The 19,560-nt window shown below is 37.9% G+C and overlaps 1 protein-coding gene across 6 annotated transcripts in view; it reads right to left on the bottom strand.

The window, feature by feature from the left end:
- The window catches only part of CDKAL1 (CDK5 regulatory subunit associated protein 1 like 1), a 579,481-nt gene that overhangs the window by 471,363 nt on the left and 88,558 nt on the right, over nt 1–19,560 (bottom strand). For all 6 annotated transcript variants that reach the window (XM_043449766.1, XM_043449768.1, XM_043449770.1 and 3 more), the window contains one exon: nt 10,378–10,462. In XM_043449766.1, the coding sequence (XP_043305701.1) occupies nt 10,378–10,462 (85 nt within the window). The remainder of the gene's footprint in view (nt 1–10,377; nt 10,463–19,560) is intronic.

The raw sequence follows: 19,560 nt of genomic DNA, 5'->3' as shown, positions 1-19,560 counted from the left end.
AGTGTAGTAAAAGTGTTAGCCGCACAGTCGTGTCTGACTCTTGGCGACCCCATGGACTGTAACCCGCCGCGCTCCTCTGTCCATGGAATTCTCCAGGCAAGAACTAGTCTAAATCGAATGAAAATATACTGCATTTCCTAGCCTCCCTTACAAATAGAGGTGGTCATGTGATATGGCTCCAGCCAAGAGATGCAGACACAAGGTTTTTCATGAGACTTCCTATGAAGCTCCTTTAAAAAAGGGACAAACTCAGCTGGCATTGTCCCTTTACGTAGTTCCTCCTCTCTGTAAAGTACATACAATGCCTGAAGAGCAGCAACCATTTTACATCATAATGGAAAGATCAACAGAACTTTAGGGACTCAGCCCTCAACATCCGTGAGTTGGTAAACCAAAGCCAGCAACTTCCTAACTATGAACTTTGTATTATATAAAGAAAAATAAACCCCAGAACTTACTTAAGCTTCTATTTTTAGGGTCTTCTATGACATGCACCTGAACTTAATTTCTAAGTAATGCAATCTAATAGGAAAGACATACAGAAAAAGTTCTATGAAAAGCTACAAAGGAAGACATTTGTTCTGACAGAGGCAGGGAGTAGAGTAGGTCAGGAGAAAAAGGAAAAAAAAAGCCAACATACCAAGAAAGCGAACACATGGGTTGGTTCATTCATTTGTTCAACTATTATTGTCAACCACTGTATGAGGTGCTGGGATACAGATAAAAGACATAGTGGCTGTCCTTAAGAACTTCAAAATAGGTTACAGACAAAGATATGATTAAAATTCGAGGCTATTTATAGGGGGCAGCCACACACAGCTGTGTTAGATTGTGTCTACAAAGATTGACATATTTTTCTAATACCCTCAATGGTACCATCCACTCAAAGTCTGTGCTCAAAGGTCTGCCTTAAGCTCTGCCCTCAGCCCTAGGGCTATAAAAACAGTAATAGAGAAGCTAAACATAGGGTACTTTGGATAGAATGTGCATCCACAGATAAGACCACTCATTAAAGGCAGAGTTGCACTTAACCTGATGATTTTATGTATCCTTCACTGCACCCCTATCCAGTTTTCCATGATCACCGACGACCAAGTCTTAATGTAGTCTAAAATTCAAAGTAACTATTTTAATATGACCCAGAGGACACCTAAACCTAATTGTAACCACAAGTAAGGGACAGAAACAGTTAACATTTAATATTTTAGTATCTTGTCCTATGCGTTTAAAGGTCATACTTCTTTTTTTATTATCAGCTAATAGGCAACACTACGAGTCACCAAAACTTCAGAAGGATGATGTTTTTCACATTTAGAGCATAAAAGAAGGGGAAGAAAAAAAAAACACAAGCATCTTTTTTTCTCTCCAAGAATAAGTAGAATGTCTTTCAAACCAAAACAATAGGAAATCACTCTTGGCTGAAAGCACAGGCTTAGATCATGTTGATTTCATCTTTAATCCTGCTGAAGCAAGTTTCTGCATGCTTTCTGGGCCTCCACCTACAGAGATGTTAGGACAACAGCCAACACATATATTTAATTACGTAAGTATTCAACGCTATCAGCCAGCTGTTGCCAGTACATAATACACTGACCTCTTTCACTTACTCTCCTGTTTAAAACAGCAAATACAAAGCAACTGTTGATGTAACAGTAATCATGAAATATGCAAAATACTATTCTCCAAAAACATTTTAGGTAACTATGAAACTCAGCTTTGCATTTTAAAATGATTTACTACATCTAAACTGCTTTTTTTGTTCCTGATTTGCAAATTAAGTAACTAATCTTTCAACTGTAAATTTAACTATTCCTTTTCTGTTTGTTTGAAGTTAACCAGGACTTCAATCCTAAAATATACTTTCTCCTTTACTCCCCATCAAACTTCTCACTGGGATTTGTCATGTACCAATCTCCCCTCACTCCCATTCATTTCCATGCTTTTCCATGGATAGGGTACATGCAAATGAAGCCTGTAACAGGAAATGGGTCAATATCTGTTCTGAATTATTTAAGTCTCACCCTTCACTTTAGGAATCAACAGTTCTTCATTTATGTTTCCAGAAAGCATGTTCCTCCAATACCATCATTAACCCCAGACTAGCTGATGGGGGAGAAAAACAATACAAAGTCCTAGGAACAACAGAAAGTAGACTAAACAGACCCATGACTTAAGACTTGAATAATATGAATTCACATATGGTAGACAGTAAGAAGATCTAACACATAAACAGCAACTTTTCCAGAGAAATTTGGCCTGCATCAAACCAGCTTTCAATTAGATGAAAAACTCAGTGCCAAATACTTACCAGGCACCATTCTAGAAACTAAAGATCCCTCAGTAAACAAGACAACATCACTGTCTGCATAGATCTTACTGTTCCACTCCTCTCACAAAGATCCTGTATCAAGTCAACCTCCCCAAAACATCTACTTCTTCCCCCACAACAGTCATGTTGATTTTTTTTTCTCCCACTTTGGGGTTTTTAATATTTTGTTCATTCATTGAAACTGGACAACTTGATACTCAAATATAAAGTTATATAATTAATAATATACTTAACATAACACATAATAATATATTAGCATATGACTTGTTGATGCCCTGACAGGAGAATGATGCCAAGCACTCTTCCCTCAAAAGGAAGAATCCATCAATTTAACCTAATTGTACAAATATATGTGGAGTACAACTTTGTGTCTAAAACAAGGTCAAATACTACCTGTTTTTTATCTACCCATTTCTATCCTCTGACTTGAGATGAGAAGCTCAATTAATCCAGTGGCCAAGATTCTGAAGCAGGCCCAGCTTGCTTCACGTGGCAGGAAGAAGAGGGTCCTGCCGCTCAGAGCTGAGCTTCTGCCAACATGACCAAGCGAAACTCCAAGAGGGAAGAATCCTCACTCCTTTCACTACCTCCCTCTGGGAAGAATTGTGGACTCATTGTGAGAAGCACGTTTCTTATCTCATTTAGGACAACAAGGGAGCAGGTTTCTTCCTAGTTTATAAGCAAAACATAAGCAAAATGCCATGATTCCTTAAAAAGAGAGCCTCTTTGTACAGTTTTGCAACTTAGAAAGTTCTTCCCCCTTTTAGCAAATAAAAGCCTGTGTCTACAAGGGAGTCACAGTGGTCTTGGGAGTCTCCAAACAGCTGACAAGCAAGTCTTACTCTATTGATGGTATCTGTTTCCTAAGAAAAAGAAAATCATTATATGATGGGGGCAGAGGGTCAAAGACTTCATGAAAAAGGATTTTCCTGAGGTCAATAACCTGACTTAAAGACCACAATCTAGTAGAGAGCCAAATATGTAAACAAATAATAAAATGTAATATGCAACAATAGATGTTTGTCTGGGATGAAGCAGCAGCACAGAGCAGAAGGTGATTACCTCTGTGGACCCTGGAAGATAACCTTACACAGAATTACCTCTGATAGTAGCGCCACAAGATGACTAGGTTGCCAAGTAGGATTGTGTGGGGTGCATAAGAGAACAGAAGAGAGAGTATTCACATGCATGCATTTGCGGGGGAAGAAGAGAATACTCCAAGGAAGAGGAAAAATATATGCAAACACATTATGTGTCTAGAAAATCATACAATTTTGGCAGGAAGTAAAATTCTATGGAGGAGTAGAGAGAAAAGAGGCAATGGAGGCAGGCAAGGAACAGATTATTTCAAAATACCTTGTTAAACTAAGAAATTCTATCTTTATTCTGTAGCTGAGAAGGAACTGTTACAGAGTGGGAAGGACAGGAAAGCATGAACTGGAACAGAAAAGAAGCTGAGAACAGGCTCAACTTCTGCTGTAATGTTAAGAGCAAGAAACACGGAGGACCGTTACCAAGACATTAGCAACAGGAATAGAGAGAAAACAATGAATTTAAAAAGTATGTGTCCAGTCCATGGCAATTTGGTGAAACATGAGAACATAGCGGTTTACTGCAAATTCCAAGAAGCAATAAACACTAATAGCAATGGGCAAAAGCAAAGAGAAGGAAGAAGCTGAAGGGAGGAAGGAAAGGGTATTTAAGGAGGAGACTCAATTCCAAAGGATAGGGAAACCTGGGGAGGGAGAGAGTGCAAAGAAAACTCCCAGACTCTGTGGTCGGTGACTTGTAACCCACCAAGACAGGTAATCGGAACGTTGCTGGAGAAAAGTGAGGCAGATAATGGAGAGGTTCTGACACAATGATTTAAAGTGTCAACGGGGCATCTAAATGAAGAAGTCCAGAAAGGAGCTGGACCTACAAGCTTGGTTCCTGGAAGGGGAGACCAGGGTCAGGAACAGAAATTTGGGAGTAATCAGCACACAGATAGTATCTATGAGAAATGGTAGGAGGAAATGTAAGCTCATGTTAAAAATAGCACTGCTTTGAGAAAAACAGTCGCATTAGACAAAACTTGAGCAACAATACATATTAGGTCAAACAGTACAATATTTTGAACTAACACTCCATATTGAGGGAGACCTTTAAGGTGGGAAAGCAGAGCTAGAACCATGATACTGTGACTGGTACAAGCAATGATTCGCCTTCTGTGGCTGACACTTGAAACAATAACATAAAACTGATACTGAACTAAAGCCACTTCATACAATCAGAAAAGCCAAAATTAAAATATCTCAGTTTAAAGAAGAAAAAATCCATAACCTACAGCATTAAAAAAAAAAAAAAGTTTAACAAAACTGTTATTTAACCTGTTTCTTGCGAAAGGCCAAACTAAAAGCTAGTATTTTTATCTCCCAATGCCAATTTTTTTTAATTAAAAAAAGATTGCCTTATTACTAACAAATCTAGTTAAAAATAGAACCTGTTGAGTTTTTTTTTTCTTTCTTTAAACTGTGTAAGTACTAACTGAAAACGAAAGCATTTCTCTGTTCTTAATAAGTCAGCTTTTTTGAAGGCAATTTATTTTACAAATTCAAGTTGAAATAATATTCTGATGTGTCCCCCATGAGGAAGTTCACTAAATCCACATAAAACCAAAAATATTTTCATAATAGGAATGAAGTTCCAATAATTTGTTTGATCATCAGGATGCTGTTTCTAAAAAGAGCTCTCCTTTAAACTGAAGATATCATACAAAGCAGGTTACCCTCTGTCTCAACACACACTTTCATCTTGGTCCATTTGTCCTTATATTTCCATGGTTCTTTCCAGTAATTTCACTTAGATATCTAAACCACCCCTTTAACATTACCATTTATTTCTTCAGGCAAAGGTGGTTCAAAGAACTCATGACTTGTCTATCTACTATCAGTATGGCTAAACCACAGTGCCCATTTGGGTTAATAATGCACAAGGTCAAACAGAGGTTGACAGTCCATGATCAAAGCAAGCTGGCTATTCTTTCTGTCATTTATATATAACACACAAGATGTGTTTATTTCCACCAGCCTCTGAATGACCTCCTTTAGGTGGCATGGAAAAGATCCCACATTTCTATAAAGCACGAACCAAAGGAGTTTTCTTATTTGATACTCTCATTAAGAGGAAATTCTATATTTTTTTTAAACTTTTGATCTTTTTCGTTTATTCAAGAACCCCTCAAGTTAAAGGCCATATTGTCTAAATCAAATTGGTATATTGGATAAAAACAAGGACGGGGCAACTGGCAAGGGCTCAAGAAGAAAGAATATGCATGCAACAGCCTGCCATCACAAAACATGGGGATCATTAGCGATTTTTTTTAAATTAGTAAAGGCAATAAGCATTTAAGATTTCAGAGTTCAAAAGCAGACAAAAAAATCATTCTTAACTCCTTTTTTACTACTTAAAACTCCTACTCTTTTATCAATCTGAGTATCAATAATATAAACACTGCAAAACCTCAGTGATGAGATCAACTAGTGGAAAGTCCTGAGCGGCAGAGCCTACCGATGAACAGACACGCATTTTCATCCCAACTATGTTATTTTGACTAGGTTAAGAAATTACTTAAGGATACAATGATTTATTATCAGCACCAGTGTATAAAATGAAAACTTCCTAATAATTTTAAGCCAATGTGCTCTGCAACAAAGGTTAAATAATACTCCCAATATTTTTTATACTGTGATGCTGCAAACCTAATACTTTTGACCACCACCACAAAGAGAAAAGAAAAAGGCCATGGCTGCCTTGTCACAAGATTTACAGTTCTGAGATCTTAATCAAGACTGCATTAATCACATAAAAGATAGTAAATCTCTCAGAGTTTTCTTTCTTTTCTCCTGTTAAAACAAGAGGGTCAAGAGATAGCTCAAGAGATAAAATGATTTGATAGCAGACAACCTACTCTTAAATATCAAGATTACATCAGGAGAGAAACAAAAGCAGATGATCAGAAATGATGACAAACAGCCAGACATAAATGGCAGTGAAGCAATCATCATTTGTAGGGCTCTCAGACTAGAGAAATATGGCCCCCAGCCCATTCAATAAAGGGTGAGTTTGAGCGTAAGGGATTAGGTGCAGCTGCACAAGGAGAAATGCGACACCCTCGCAGGTACTGTGCTGAGCTGAGTCGCTCAGTAGTGACCGTGAGCAACTCAGCGCAGCACAGCCCCTGGCAGGGCGTCGCAACCCTCGTGGTGACCAACCCCATGGACTGTAGCCCACCAGGCTCCTCTCTCCATGGGCATCTCCAGGCAGGAGTGCTGGAGTGGGTAGCCATTCCCTCCCCCAGGGGATCTTCCCCACCCAGGGATAAAACTCAGGTCTCCCGCATTGCAGGTGGGTTTTTTTTTAACTGTCTGAGCCACCAGTGAAGCCCCGATATGCTCTCCTTGCATTTAAATGTTGCCTCACTACCATGAGAAGAAAAAAATCCATCTAGTGAGCAGGCTGAAGGGAAAGGATGGAGCCAGAGGTAGAGAGAAGACAAACATGTCGCATAATAAAGTTTATGAACTATTCATCTTTGTTTTGCTTTGTTAGGAGACAGTGATGAAAGAGGGGAAAACATTTAAATAAAGTGAAATGCTTGACAAGAGTAGGTAATCTTTCACTAAAAGTCTTTACATATATAAATGTCACTTGAAATGGATGTTTTCTCAATGTTAATTGTTAATGTGCCTTCTACAGGATTATATTTATTCTGGAAACAAATCCACGGTTAGCTTAGGTGTTACGTTAACAAGAGCTAGTTGTGATTATCAAAAGCCTTCAAAGCCATTAAAAAAAAATACTTAATCACCTATAATACTACTTTTAAATTTTCTCTTAATCAAGCAGAACAGCGCATTAAAGGAACCTGCGCTCGCTACCACTAGCTTTGTAGTATTAAAATGACAAACACATCTTAAGTGATTACCTCACTTAATCAAACACCGTATCATTATCTTGAACCACTTTCACAACAGTTTATATAAGAAAACCCACTGACACAAGTTATATTTGAGTTTTTAAGTAAACTTGTAGAAAGAGTCTAGAAGTGTAACCATTAATTAATTATAACATTGATAATCACAGAAAATAAGTTCTCTGGGTTTTGAGTTTAGAGGCTATCAGTAGCACTAAAATATCTTTGTATCTTACGCCTTTCCCGTGGGGAAAAAAGTAGATAATGTGGAACACGACAGACTTCTCACAAAATAAAAAGCATTCTTTGAAAATAAGCAGCACCTGGCAAATTTCATGCTCTGCTCTTGTTTTAACTCTCCCTTCTTCTGGTCCTAGCCACAGGCCTAACTCCCCAGTTCCTTCCCACATCACCACCACCCTCCTAAGCCTCCCACCATCATTCAGGTAGCAAGTCTTCTCTGCTCCTTCCATAGTTACTGAGTTGAGAACACCATCACATTCAAAGGTCACTTCTATGGAAATAAAAAAGCTGTATCTCAAGTGTTGTCTCATAATCTGCCCCAAATCTACAACTGGGTACCTGACATCTTTACCTGGAAAGCATAGTATTAAATTGAACAACGCACAGACTGTAGTGAGACTGCCTACTTTAACATCCCACCTCCACCATTTATGAACTCAAGGGTTTTAGAGAACTTTAGCAACTGCAAAACAGATGCTGCTTCCTCTGTAAAACAGAAATAAAACTGAAAACTACAATTCATTGGAAGACTGCAACAATTAAATAATATCCAATTGATGTAAAGCACCTTGAACAGTGCCTGCCATACAGAAGACACTTGATAAAGATCAAATATTATCCATTACTTTATTATAATATTTAGCTGTAACTTTGCATTTTCAAAACTAAAACATGTCTTCCTTCAAATTGAAGAACAAAAAGGCACTAGTGCTATCAAACATTTAGGCCTGTTATAAATCTATACTAATTATGACTATGTAGAATAAGCACCAAAACAAAGAAATAGATCCATGAAACTGAACACTGTGCCAAGGGACAGGCCCAAATATCTACAGACAATGAGCCTATGACAAAGCGGGTAATAAATAAATAAAAGGAGAAAGGGCAGGCTTTTTTAAAAAATAATAGATGATACTGGAAAAGTTGGTGTTTATGCAAAAGATAAATAAAATGGAACCCCCGTCCTGGTACCACACCAAGAGAAAAAAATCAATTCCAGATGAATTATAAATATGAATGTAAAAATTAAAAACCACAAAATTTTTAGAAGAAAATACACAGAATATCTTTAGAGTAAGGAAAGACATCTTAAAGAATACAAGCACAGACCCAAAAGCAAAGATTGAAAATTTTAAGCCAGAATTTCTCTTCAGCCTGAGATACCGTTAAAGAAAGTGAAAGATAAGCCACAGCTGATAGCTGCAACAAATGTAATGTGTAAGGGTTAGTACACAGAATGCATTGAATGTATTCCCACAAATAAAAAGACAAGTATCAGAAAAAAATACTTTAAAAGCATTTCACAAAAAAAAAAATACAAAATTCAAATGGCAAACATACAAAAAGATGCTCAACATCACTAGTAAACATAGAAATGCAAATTAAGACCACATTGAGATACCATCTCTACCACCAGATTGGCAGAAATTTACAACCCTGACCATATCAAGTACTGGCTAGAATGGAGAACAACCACACACATCCTTGACTGGTGGGAATGAGGTTCAGTACACCCATCAGGGAAAAAGTTCAGCATCACCTAGAAGTTTGAATATGCATGCACCTGTGACCCAATAATTCGACTCCCAGGTACATATCCTAAAATAATTTTAGCACAGCTGCACTGGAAAATGTTCAAATATTCAGAGCACCAATGCTCATAAAAGCAAAACATGGGGAAAACTAAAAACTCCTTCTATAATAAAATGAATACATTATGACATATTCATTCAGTAAGATACTACAAATGGCCAGAGTTATTTTACATCCATCAACGTGGATAAATCTAAAAGCAAAATGGTAGAGAAAAGAAGCAATTCTCAGAACACAAACAGTGTAAGTCCAATAAATAAAGTTTACAACAGGGCAAAACTAATTAAACACATTGTTTACAGATGTATTTAGCAGACGATAAATAAAAGGAAGGGAATGACTCACACAAGTCAGGATAAAGATTACATCTTGAGGATATGACTAAAAGAGGGACACGGGGCAGTTACCTAAGGTCTTGGTAATGCCTTATTTCTTATGCTTGGTGGTGGATGCATAAGTGTTACATTTGTTACCCTTATTTAAACTGTACATGTTTCATAAACTCATTTATGTATAACATATTTCACAATAAAACCAATGTGGTGGGGACTGAATTTGAGAGTGAAGCCAGGAAATGAAGAATCTTAGCAAGTTTCTCAGGAAAGGCAAGAAGAAAAATAGGATCACAGCTAAAAGGGGTGCATGGAGCTGAGTAGACCTGAGTGTGTTTATAGGTCAATGAAAAGGCACCAATGGGGTTGGAGAGGTTGAAAATAGAGGTGAATGAGAATATAAATTTAGAGAACGAAGGGTCTAAGAAGGTGGGTGGAATAAGATTCAGAGACGTGAAAAAAGAATACTTCTTTCACTGTAAGTTGAAGAACAATTCAATAACCATGGATTACATGCCTACTCCCCCAGTAAACTGCAATTTCCTTGATGGCCAGGACTTATTAGCACCTAGAACAGCACTAACTAACAGGCAGGCAAGAGAGAAGAGGTAAGGACTGCTTTGGGTAGTTTCAAAAAGTAGGGACTGGATTCCCTGAGAAAACTGTTATTAATACTTAACAGATACTCAAAACACTTATTAGCCACCTTTATAAATACTCAAACATCTATTAGGAAAGTCTACATTCAAGTTTCGCTCTTTATCAGATAAAAGTCAAACAGTATAATTACAAAAGTCCAACTCATACTTTTATTGATAACATCCTGAGTATCTGTAATGTTAGGAATCTTTTAAAAGCTATTTTCCCAAAATTCTTACAACACTTAGAAAAGATGAGGGGAAAAAAAAAAGTCAGCTTTCACTTACTTAATTGAATTTCTAAAGTGGTCTTCAGCCGGATTTTTTACAGTACAACTATTCAGGAGCCATAAGTCTGCATCTGATGCATTTTCTATTAAAAACAAATATGAAACAGGAAAGTAAGTATCACATTTAATCAGCCAAAAACATCCAAGTGCTCACTCAGATGGCACTGGGACTGCGGGGGTTGGGGGGTTGGGGGGAAGAGCTAGTGGATGAGTCAAGTCAATGGGCCATTACAATACAATATGTAGCTGCTTCAATATGGAAACACTGGTGAGAGATAAATATTAAAAATATATAAACTGTGCTCTTATCTTCTCATTTAAACTATAAAGAGGATAAGCATTTTCTTCCTACATTGTCAATACCTGCAAGTATTTAATAACATCCAAAAGATAAAGTAAAACTGGCCTAATCTTACCTCTGAATATGAAATTAATTGCTTGTCTGAGGACTGTGTGTTAACATTATTCAAGCACATGTATTATACACTGAATATTCTTCAGCTTGAGATGTTACTAAAAATATGGTTTGTCCTCTTTGAAAAAGTTAATGATTTACATCAAAGTGAGACTTTTATTCCTCTCACTAATTCGATTAGATAGTTATATACAATAATAAACTCACTAGCAATGCAACAAATCACATAAACTCAAGTTAACTGAAATGAATTTATAAATGCCTGAAGTGCTTGATGCTATTCCAACAACCTTACTGCCTAAAAGGACTTAAACAGTAAAATAGGATTACCACGATGAAAGGAAAACCAAAATTGAAAACTGCAGCACCTTCACTGGTATTTCATTAAGAACAGAAGCAAAGGTCAAAAGAAATGAAGAACCAAGGACACTGATGTCTGTGTGTGCATTCTCTACCTGGGAACGGAACTTCCAGTGAGAACACATGAAAGGAGGGTGAGCATGTTCAAGCTTCCAATAAAACTTAGCAAAACCTTCCCCAGCATCTTTTATAAAAATGGTAAATTTCTTTTTACAAAGAGGCAAGATACACAGCTATCTGAAAAGAAAAGCTCCTCATTACTATACATCAGCTGAATACTAAGACTCCTGCTAGCTTGTCCTTCCATTCACACACCTCACTCACACCCCAGAGTCTATCTTCCCTCCCAGAAGCCAAAGGGGCTGTCCGTAAAACACTGATCTCAGAGATTACGAGTATTCACCCACCTTTTCTAGTTCCTCCCAAATTAACCCCAGAGATACAACCTAAAAGACAATCTTCTTGTAGCAATCTGATCAGATGCCTTTTCAATCTTCCAGTGAATTCCAGTTGGTATTCAAAAATCTCCACCTCCTTAACTTCAATATTCATTTCTCCCTATATTCATTATCCTTCCAGCCACACCAAAGCAAATTCCTCAAGTTTGCACCAGTCCATCTGAGGAGCACACTTGATTTTCTTCACAGAAAAAGCTCATGCCCCTTTCATCTGCCTACCCACTTGGCTAACTCCTATTTGCCCTTCAGTTTCCCCTTGATGTTGGTTCGACGCCTCCTCTCTGCACTCCCATAGTAGACTGTGTTGAGACTATCCTTGTACTTTATAATTCTGCATTAAAATAATACATTTTCCCAGTCTGTCTATATTACTATTAAGGAGATATTGAAGACAACATTTTTTTCTGCTGTTATCTGAATGTCCAGGGCCTAACAAAGTGATGGGTGAAGAACAGACATGCAAATAACCATGGAAAACAAAACAATGCACAAGCAGAAACAAAGATTCTAGAGGGATAACATGTGGGACATTAGATGCCTTCTACCAACTTCCTAAAGCTCTGAAGGCCACACCAATCCTCTGAAATAAGCTTCAAGAAGCTCACCAATTTATTTAACAAATATTTAGGACTGGGATTTTACCTTATTCACAGCCAGATCCCCAGCACTTATCACAAAGCCTCATACAGAGTAGATACTCACTGAATACCTATTTACTGAATGAATGTTGAATCTTGAAAGACAAAGAAGTACTATGAGCTATGTATTATGCACATAAGAAAAAGTCATGGGTGTCTGTTAGCTAATGATGAAGAATGTAGACACTATGGACTTACTTCAAACAAACAAAAGTCAAAAGACAGAACCATATGTGGCAGATGCCAACTCTATATCCTGGCACATTCTTTTCTTTGGTCACCTTCAAGTCATCAGACCACTTTCCCCATACTTCAACAAAAGACTTCTCAAGGAGAACTCCATTAATAAATAAGGCACATTATTCTACGTTGTCTGGAATTCTGCCAATGTTGAAATGTACTGCCTTTCAAAATAAAGTGAATACTATGCTTGGTGATCCAGTACTCGTGATCAACAGGAATCCTGTGACTATACCAATATGCCCACAATGTTATCTAACTTTTTTGGTGTCTGTGTGTTAGTTGCTCAGTTGTGTCCGACTCTTTAGACTCCATGGACTGTAGCCCACCAGGCTCCTCTGTCCATGGAATTCTCCAGGCAAGAATACTGCAGTGGGTTGCCATGCCCTTCTCCAGGGGTTCTTCCCAAACCAGGGATTGAACCTGGATCTCCTGCGTTGCAGGCAGATTCTTTACCATCTGAGCCACCAAGGAAGACAAACTTTTTGGTAACTACCTCCAAAAAGACAATGTCCTTTCTCCAATAAACACATGAATTTCTTACCCAGTTATTTGTGAACTGAGTTTTGAGCTAACATATCTTATTTAATATTGTCAAAAAGATCATTCTACTTAGAAGTGAAAAAGATTGTTCTACTCAGAAGTATAAATCAACCAACAATCAAAACACAATGAGGTTGTACTGTGTGTCAGGCTCTGTCCTAAGTGCTGGGGATGTGGCTGTGAAGAGAGATTCCAACCTCAAGGAGTTCACAGTCTTAAAGAGGAAATCTGATCAAAACAAAAGAAACAAGCAAGGTAATTTCAGGCACTGGTCAATATTAAAATGATTAAAGAGGGTAATGAACACAGAATAACTGTGGGGTTGCTGGTCAAAGTAAGTCTCCCTTAGAAGTTTAAATCTGAGTTGAGATTGACACAATGGGAAGGAATCCGCCAAGCAAAGATCAGAAGAAAGAGCACTCCAAGAGGAAAATACCACAAGTGCAAAGGCCATGAAAAAGGCCCAAGCTTGTCAAGTTCCAGTAACAGAGATAATCGGCGTGACTGGACACAGGGAGAGAAAGGTCAGAGAAGCAGGCAGGAAGCAGATGATGTTGGCAACTTAAGAGCTTTCAGTTCAGTTTAGCCACTCTGTCATGTCCAACGACTCTTTGTGACCACATAGACTGCAGCACACCAGGCTTCCCTGTCCATCACCAACTCCCAGAGCTTGCTCAAACTCATGTCTATTGAGTCTGTGATGCCATCCAACCATCTCATCCTCTGTCATCCCCTTCTCCTCCTGCCCTCAATCTTGCCCAGCATCAGTCTTTTCCAATGAGTCAACTCTTTGCATGAGGTGACCAAAGTACTGGAGTTTCAGCTTCAGCATCAGTCCTGCCAATGAATATTTAGGACTGATCTCCTTTAGGATGGACTGGTTTGATCTCCTAGCAGTCCAAGGGACTCGCAAGAATCTTCTGCAACACCACAGTTCAAGACCATAAATTCTTCAACACTCAACTTTCTCTATAAGCCAGCTCTCACATCCATACATGACTACTGGAAAAAACATAGCTTTGACTAGATGGACCTTTGTCAGCAAAGTAATACCTCTGCTTTTTAATATGTAAGAGCTTTACATTTATTCTGAGAGTAAGGGGAAGTCACCATTGGATTTCAAACATATAAACTAATTTCTACTTCAGTAATCCCCTTCTGTAATCACTGTGAAGAAAAGTCTGTAGATAGGGTAAAAGTAAAAACAAGTGGGAGAAAAAAGTAAAGGCAAGAAAACCAGTTGGAAGCTGATGCAATGCAATGGTCTAAGAGTAATGGAAAGGTGATGGAAACCTGGACTGGGGTCAGAACAATGACATGAATCAGAGAAGTGAAGACAGGCATGTTTCGGAAGTAGAATCAAAAAAAAAAACTGATAGCGTAGGTATGTGTTGTGCAAGAAGCAATCAAATAGGATCCCTAAGCACATGGCAAAGATTCTGGCCTGAGTATCAGTTGCCTGTGGTGCCATTTACTGAGATGAGGAAGGTTTAGAAAGACATGATTTGGGGAACAGAGAATCCAAAGTTTTGTTGTGGCCATGTTATATTCGAGATCCTGATTAAACATTTAACTAGAAATACTGTTAAGTCATTTGATCTCAGGAGTCTTCCAGGCTGGAGATACAAATGGGAGACTCAAAAACCCCAAAAAATAACTGAATTCATAGGAATGGATGCACCCACCTAAGGAAAGAACATAGTGGGGAAGGAGAGAGAAAAGTAGAAGACAGAACACTGGTGCTTTTAAGGTCTGATGGAGAAGCAGAGGTGAGAAAAGGCCATCGAGAAGAAAGAGCCAGTAAGATAAGAGGATAAAAACCAGGGACCATGGCATCACAGAAATCCAAGAAGAGAGTATTTTTAAAAGGAGTAATCCACTGTACTAAATGCTTAGAGTTCAAAGAAAGATATCTGTATAGTTACTAAAAAATTAAGATGATCCTCCACCCTTTATCATTTTCCTTTCTCAATTTTGAGTATTTGCTTGCTCTGTGCCAACCCACACACACTCAGCAAAGGCCTTTTTCTAAGGTTTTTAAATAACACAGAACAATTCATTACAAAAGGGGAGTGACGAGAAAGATTATATATGGCTACTTGCCATTAAGAAATGTTGATTCCACATGTTCTGTTCCCTTATGAACCCATTTTCTGGGTTTTAAAATGCCATCAACCATAAGAAACACAAGTCAACTTTGTAATAGCTCTTCAAGAGCTATTACACTGAACACTATATTCAGTTCTTTTAAGTTTTAAGATACATCCCAACTTCAAACATTACTATAGGAGGCAGGGTGAGAGTGACATGCATTTGAAATGGAAGAAATAAGCTAGTATTTGGTACATCTACCTTAGAGCAGCACCATCTAGAACAATCAGGAAATAATAGAACACCTGCAGTGTCTAGAACCTCATCACCCAAAACAAAACACATGTTCAAACATCCTACTGCTAGAAGGTAAGTTTTATTGGACTAAGTACCTGCTAAAAGAAGGTTAACACCTCATGGTCTTGCCTTAATCCATGGCAGCTTCTCCAGTCCTGAGAGGAGCAGAATTAGAGCAAGAATGGACCAAGGAAGGGAAAGCAGGGAGAAGGCACCAACACGGGAGGCACAGGCTTTGAGAAGCCGAGGGACTGAATTCTACCCACCCTCAACCTGTCCTCTAGCGCTTGTCAACCCCTGATCTGCAGCTGAAAATCATCTGGACATAAGCCAAATATTGCCAATGCCAGAGCTGGGATATCAGGACTGGTGTGAAAAGCTACCTGCTTGAGGCTGGCCAGATGGAATCTAGAGCCCAAGATTTGATTATTCACAGCCCTTCATTATTACAAATGGTGTTGCAATGAATAGCACTGTGCATGTATCATTTTGTACTTTTCTCATATTACCTTTGGAATCAAGTCCAAGTAGGGCTGTTCAGTCAAAGGATAAATTCCCATCTGTAAGGGGTACACAGCTTTGCACTCCCATAAGCAATGCATGAGATTACCTACTTATCCACAGCATCACCCATGGAGTGTGCTATCAAACCTCTGTACTTTTGCCAATGCAATGAGAAATAGGAAGCCAGTAGGATTTGAATATGTACACCTCTCTTATGAAGAATGAGTTGAGCATCTTTTCACGTGTTTAAGGATCATTTGCAGAGTCATTCCCCACCCCCACCCCCATTTTCTGTCTGTTCAGATCTTTTGACCACTTTTCTACTGGGCTGAAGAGTCATTTTAATCTCATGTTTTAATTTACTCATACATACAAATACACACACAAAGAGGATGTTAATCTTTTGTCTGTGATAGAAGTTACAATATTTTCTCCTGGCTTGTTATTTTACTTTTTATAGTTTCCTCATGCTTTTTAATTTTCAGGATATCATATTTATCAAACTCTTCTTTTAATTTTATTGAAGTATAGTTGATTTACAGTGTTAATTTCTACTATAAAGCAAAATGACTCAGTTATACATATATATATTGTTTTTCATATTTTTATTATGGTTTATCACAGGATATTAAATATAGTTCCCTGAGCTACACAGTAGGACTTTGTTGTTTATCTCTCCTACATGTAACAGCTTGCATTGGCTAATCTATCAAATATTTCTTTTACTGTTTCCAAATTCTGAGTCATAATTAGAAAGCTTCCTCTACTCCCAGATTACTAAGGAATTCACCCATATTTTAATATACTCAGGGTTTTACATTTAGATTTTGGCTCTATTAGAACTGTATCCCAATGTACATTGTTCGCACTGAATTTTTTTCATGCAAACCAAAATAAGATCCTTTGTTCTCATACCAAATTGAAAAATATTAAAAAGTATGGAACTACCTAGTGATAGCAAAAGAATGAGGAAGCTGTCAAGCTCTACTCTATCGATGGAGCCTCTACTGATGAAGCTGTTTGGAATACAACATAGGAATAGCTATCAGATAGTTAAACTTGCCCTAGAATCTCTCCTACACATGCTTGTAGGATACTTGCACCACACACATATTTATATACAAACACACACATATACATGTATGTGTATATATGTACACACACACAAACTTCAAAGTTCACATGGAAGATTGACAAAGAACTCAGAAAGCTTATATATTTATTATAAGGAGACATTAAATAAACAATGGGACTGCAGCTACAAAGCCATTTAGCTGTGAAAAAAGCAAGATATATCTATAAGTGCTTATTTATAATAATCTTTGTTATATCATCAGTGAAAGCAAGGTAAAGAGTAGGTCTTGTACTTCCCCTGTGTTTTAAAAAAGGAAAAGGAGAAAAGAGGAAATTCTAAGTAAAAAACAAAATTTCTTGAAGCATAAATATGAAAGTGTTTGAGGTGTTTACCCTTGGAAATAAGACGAAGGCTCAGCTGGCCTCCAATATGGTCTAATGTGCACCTTTTATAGTCTCACCCTCTCTTCTTTGTTTAAACTTGCATGGATATTACTTTTATAATTTTATGGAGTTTAACCCTGAGAAGGGACACGTTAATATTTAATTTATATCCATCTGCATTGTTTGAATTTCTAAAAGCATTTCAACTAAAAATACTAATCCAGTCTTTTTAAAAAAATCATTTTTAATTTCCTTTTTTTGTAGAGCTCAAAATCAATAGCATTCTTTCATTTTTAAGGTAAGAACATAAACTGTGCTCCTGCTGTGATCCATCATGAAAACAGTGACCTGATAAACATTTTCTGGGACTCTTCTTCACACTGCTAAAAGCTTTTGTACTCACTGAACCAAGAAAATGATGGCCATTGACACACCACCCACTTTGAGTATGAGGATAGAGAAACAAACTATTATTTAATAGAAATACATTTACTTTCCGAACTATTTCTTTATGTACATAAGATAAATTGCTTCCAAATCCAAAGTAATAAAAATCTGATTAGCAATAATGATAATAGCTAACATTACTGAGTATATATTATGCACCCAGCAATGAGCCAAGCATGTCATATTCCTTTTCTTTTTATCCATCTAATCCTCCAAATTGAGGTGGGTTCAACTTTTACTCCGGTTTTACAGAGGAGGACTCTAAAGGATAGCAAGGAAAAGTAACTTGCCTAAAATCAGAGTAAGACAGTGGGGGCAGGATTAGAAATCCAGACAAACTGACTCCAAAACTGTAAACTTAAGGAAATCAGAATGCCTCATTAGTGGTTCTTTGCCTCCTGATCAAAAATAACAGCCAATACCTAAAAACAAAATAAAGCAGCATTCCATGACCATGAGACTGCCTCATGATACTATTTCTAAAAAGGCAAATAACCAGGCTTCAAAAGGAGCTGTTAGGCTATTTCCAAAATTTCCAAGACCATGAACACGTCAGTTCTTGGCCTTCCATAAGCAGTGGGAAACTGGCAAGTGAAGAAAAGCTTACTACTGAATAGAGGAGCATCACTGGAAAGCACAGGCTGACTCTCAAAGCAGCCCACCTTTCCATCTGCCTGCAGCCTTCTGCATAAAGGTGGCATTGCAGAAGAGACGGGCATGGTTCACGGCAGCACTGCTCACAACGAGACATTTACCTTAGCGAGCCGCTCCACGGTGAAGTGCACAGAGCAACACCCTCAAACAGTACGAGGAGCCTTAAAAGACTTAAATTCATAGATGTAAGTAAGGAAGCTAGCAAGCTGATACCAATAAAAATCCATTAAGAACACAAAGAAGGGGGACAAATGGTCCTGACTGTTTTAGACCCAGCAGCATCTGGGGGCAATTTCTTTACCACCAAACTCTGGAAGACAAATCATGTCCCAACAGTTTCAATATCCATTACGTTTAATCCAGCTGGGGAATTTCTTTATGTAAGACAAACCACTGGATGCCTACGAAAAACTCAGAGAATGGGGCATGCTTTAATAAGAAAATTTTAAAGCACTTTTAAGGAACATATTGAAAAATAATATCTTCAAACCAATGAAAGGCAAAAAATAAAAATTCCAGTCAATGCATTCATATTTTCCTTCCACATTTTATTGTTCTTTATAGGGAATGTATAAATGCATGAAAGCATGGAATATCCATGCTTTCAAGATCTATTTTATAAAAGCAAAGTGATCCTGACAAAGTACACTCTCTTTAACCAGTCAGGCTTGGAGGGCTGGGAGGCTGGGGATAAGACAAGAAAGAAAAAGGAGTAGGAAAAATGAAGAGAAGAAACGAAGCGGGGAGAGAGGGACAGACTGACGGAAAGTTATCTCCAGCTCCCAGGCTGAAATGCTTGGAGCCAGAACTGACCCTCCCTCTCACTGGACAGTGCTGGTGACTGTTTGGCATGTTTCTGAGTGAAGCAGAATACAACATCTCCCGGGGAAGCACTTATGCTTGGAGATTACATGCATAATGAGTTTGTTCTTTTAAAATACTCCTGCTGAGCATTTTGTAGAAATACGAAGAGGAAGCCAAGGGTCAGCTTGAACCCTGTTTACTGTATGAAGGGAAAAAGAACATTTTTTTTTTCTTCTTCTAAATGACAAATAAGAGTTGGCAAAACTCTACCA

The sequence above is a fragment of the Cervus canadensis genome, chromosome 28, assembly GCF_019320065.1.
Source record: "Cervus canadensis isolate Bull #8, Minnesota chromosome 28, ASM1932006v1, whole genome shotgun sequence".
NCBI lineage: Eukaryota > Metazoa > Chordata > Mammalia > Artiodactyla > Cervidae > Cervus > Cervus canadensis.
The sequence above is the reverse complement of the archived record's forward strand: the minus strand, read 5'-3'. Positions and strand labels throughout refer to the sequence as shown.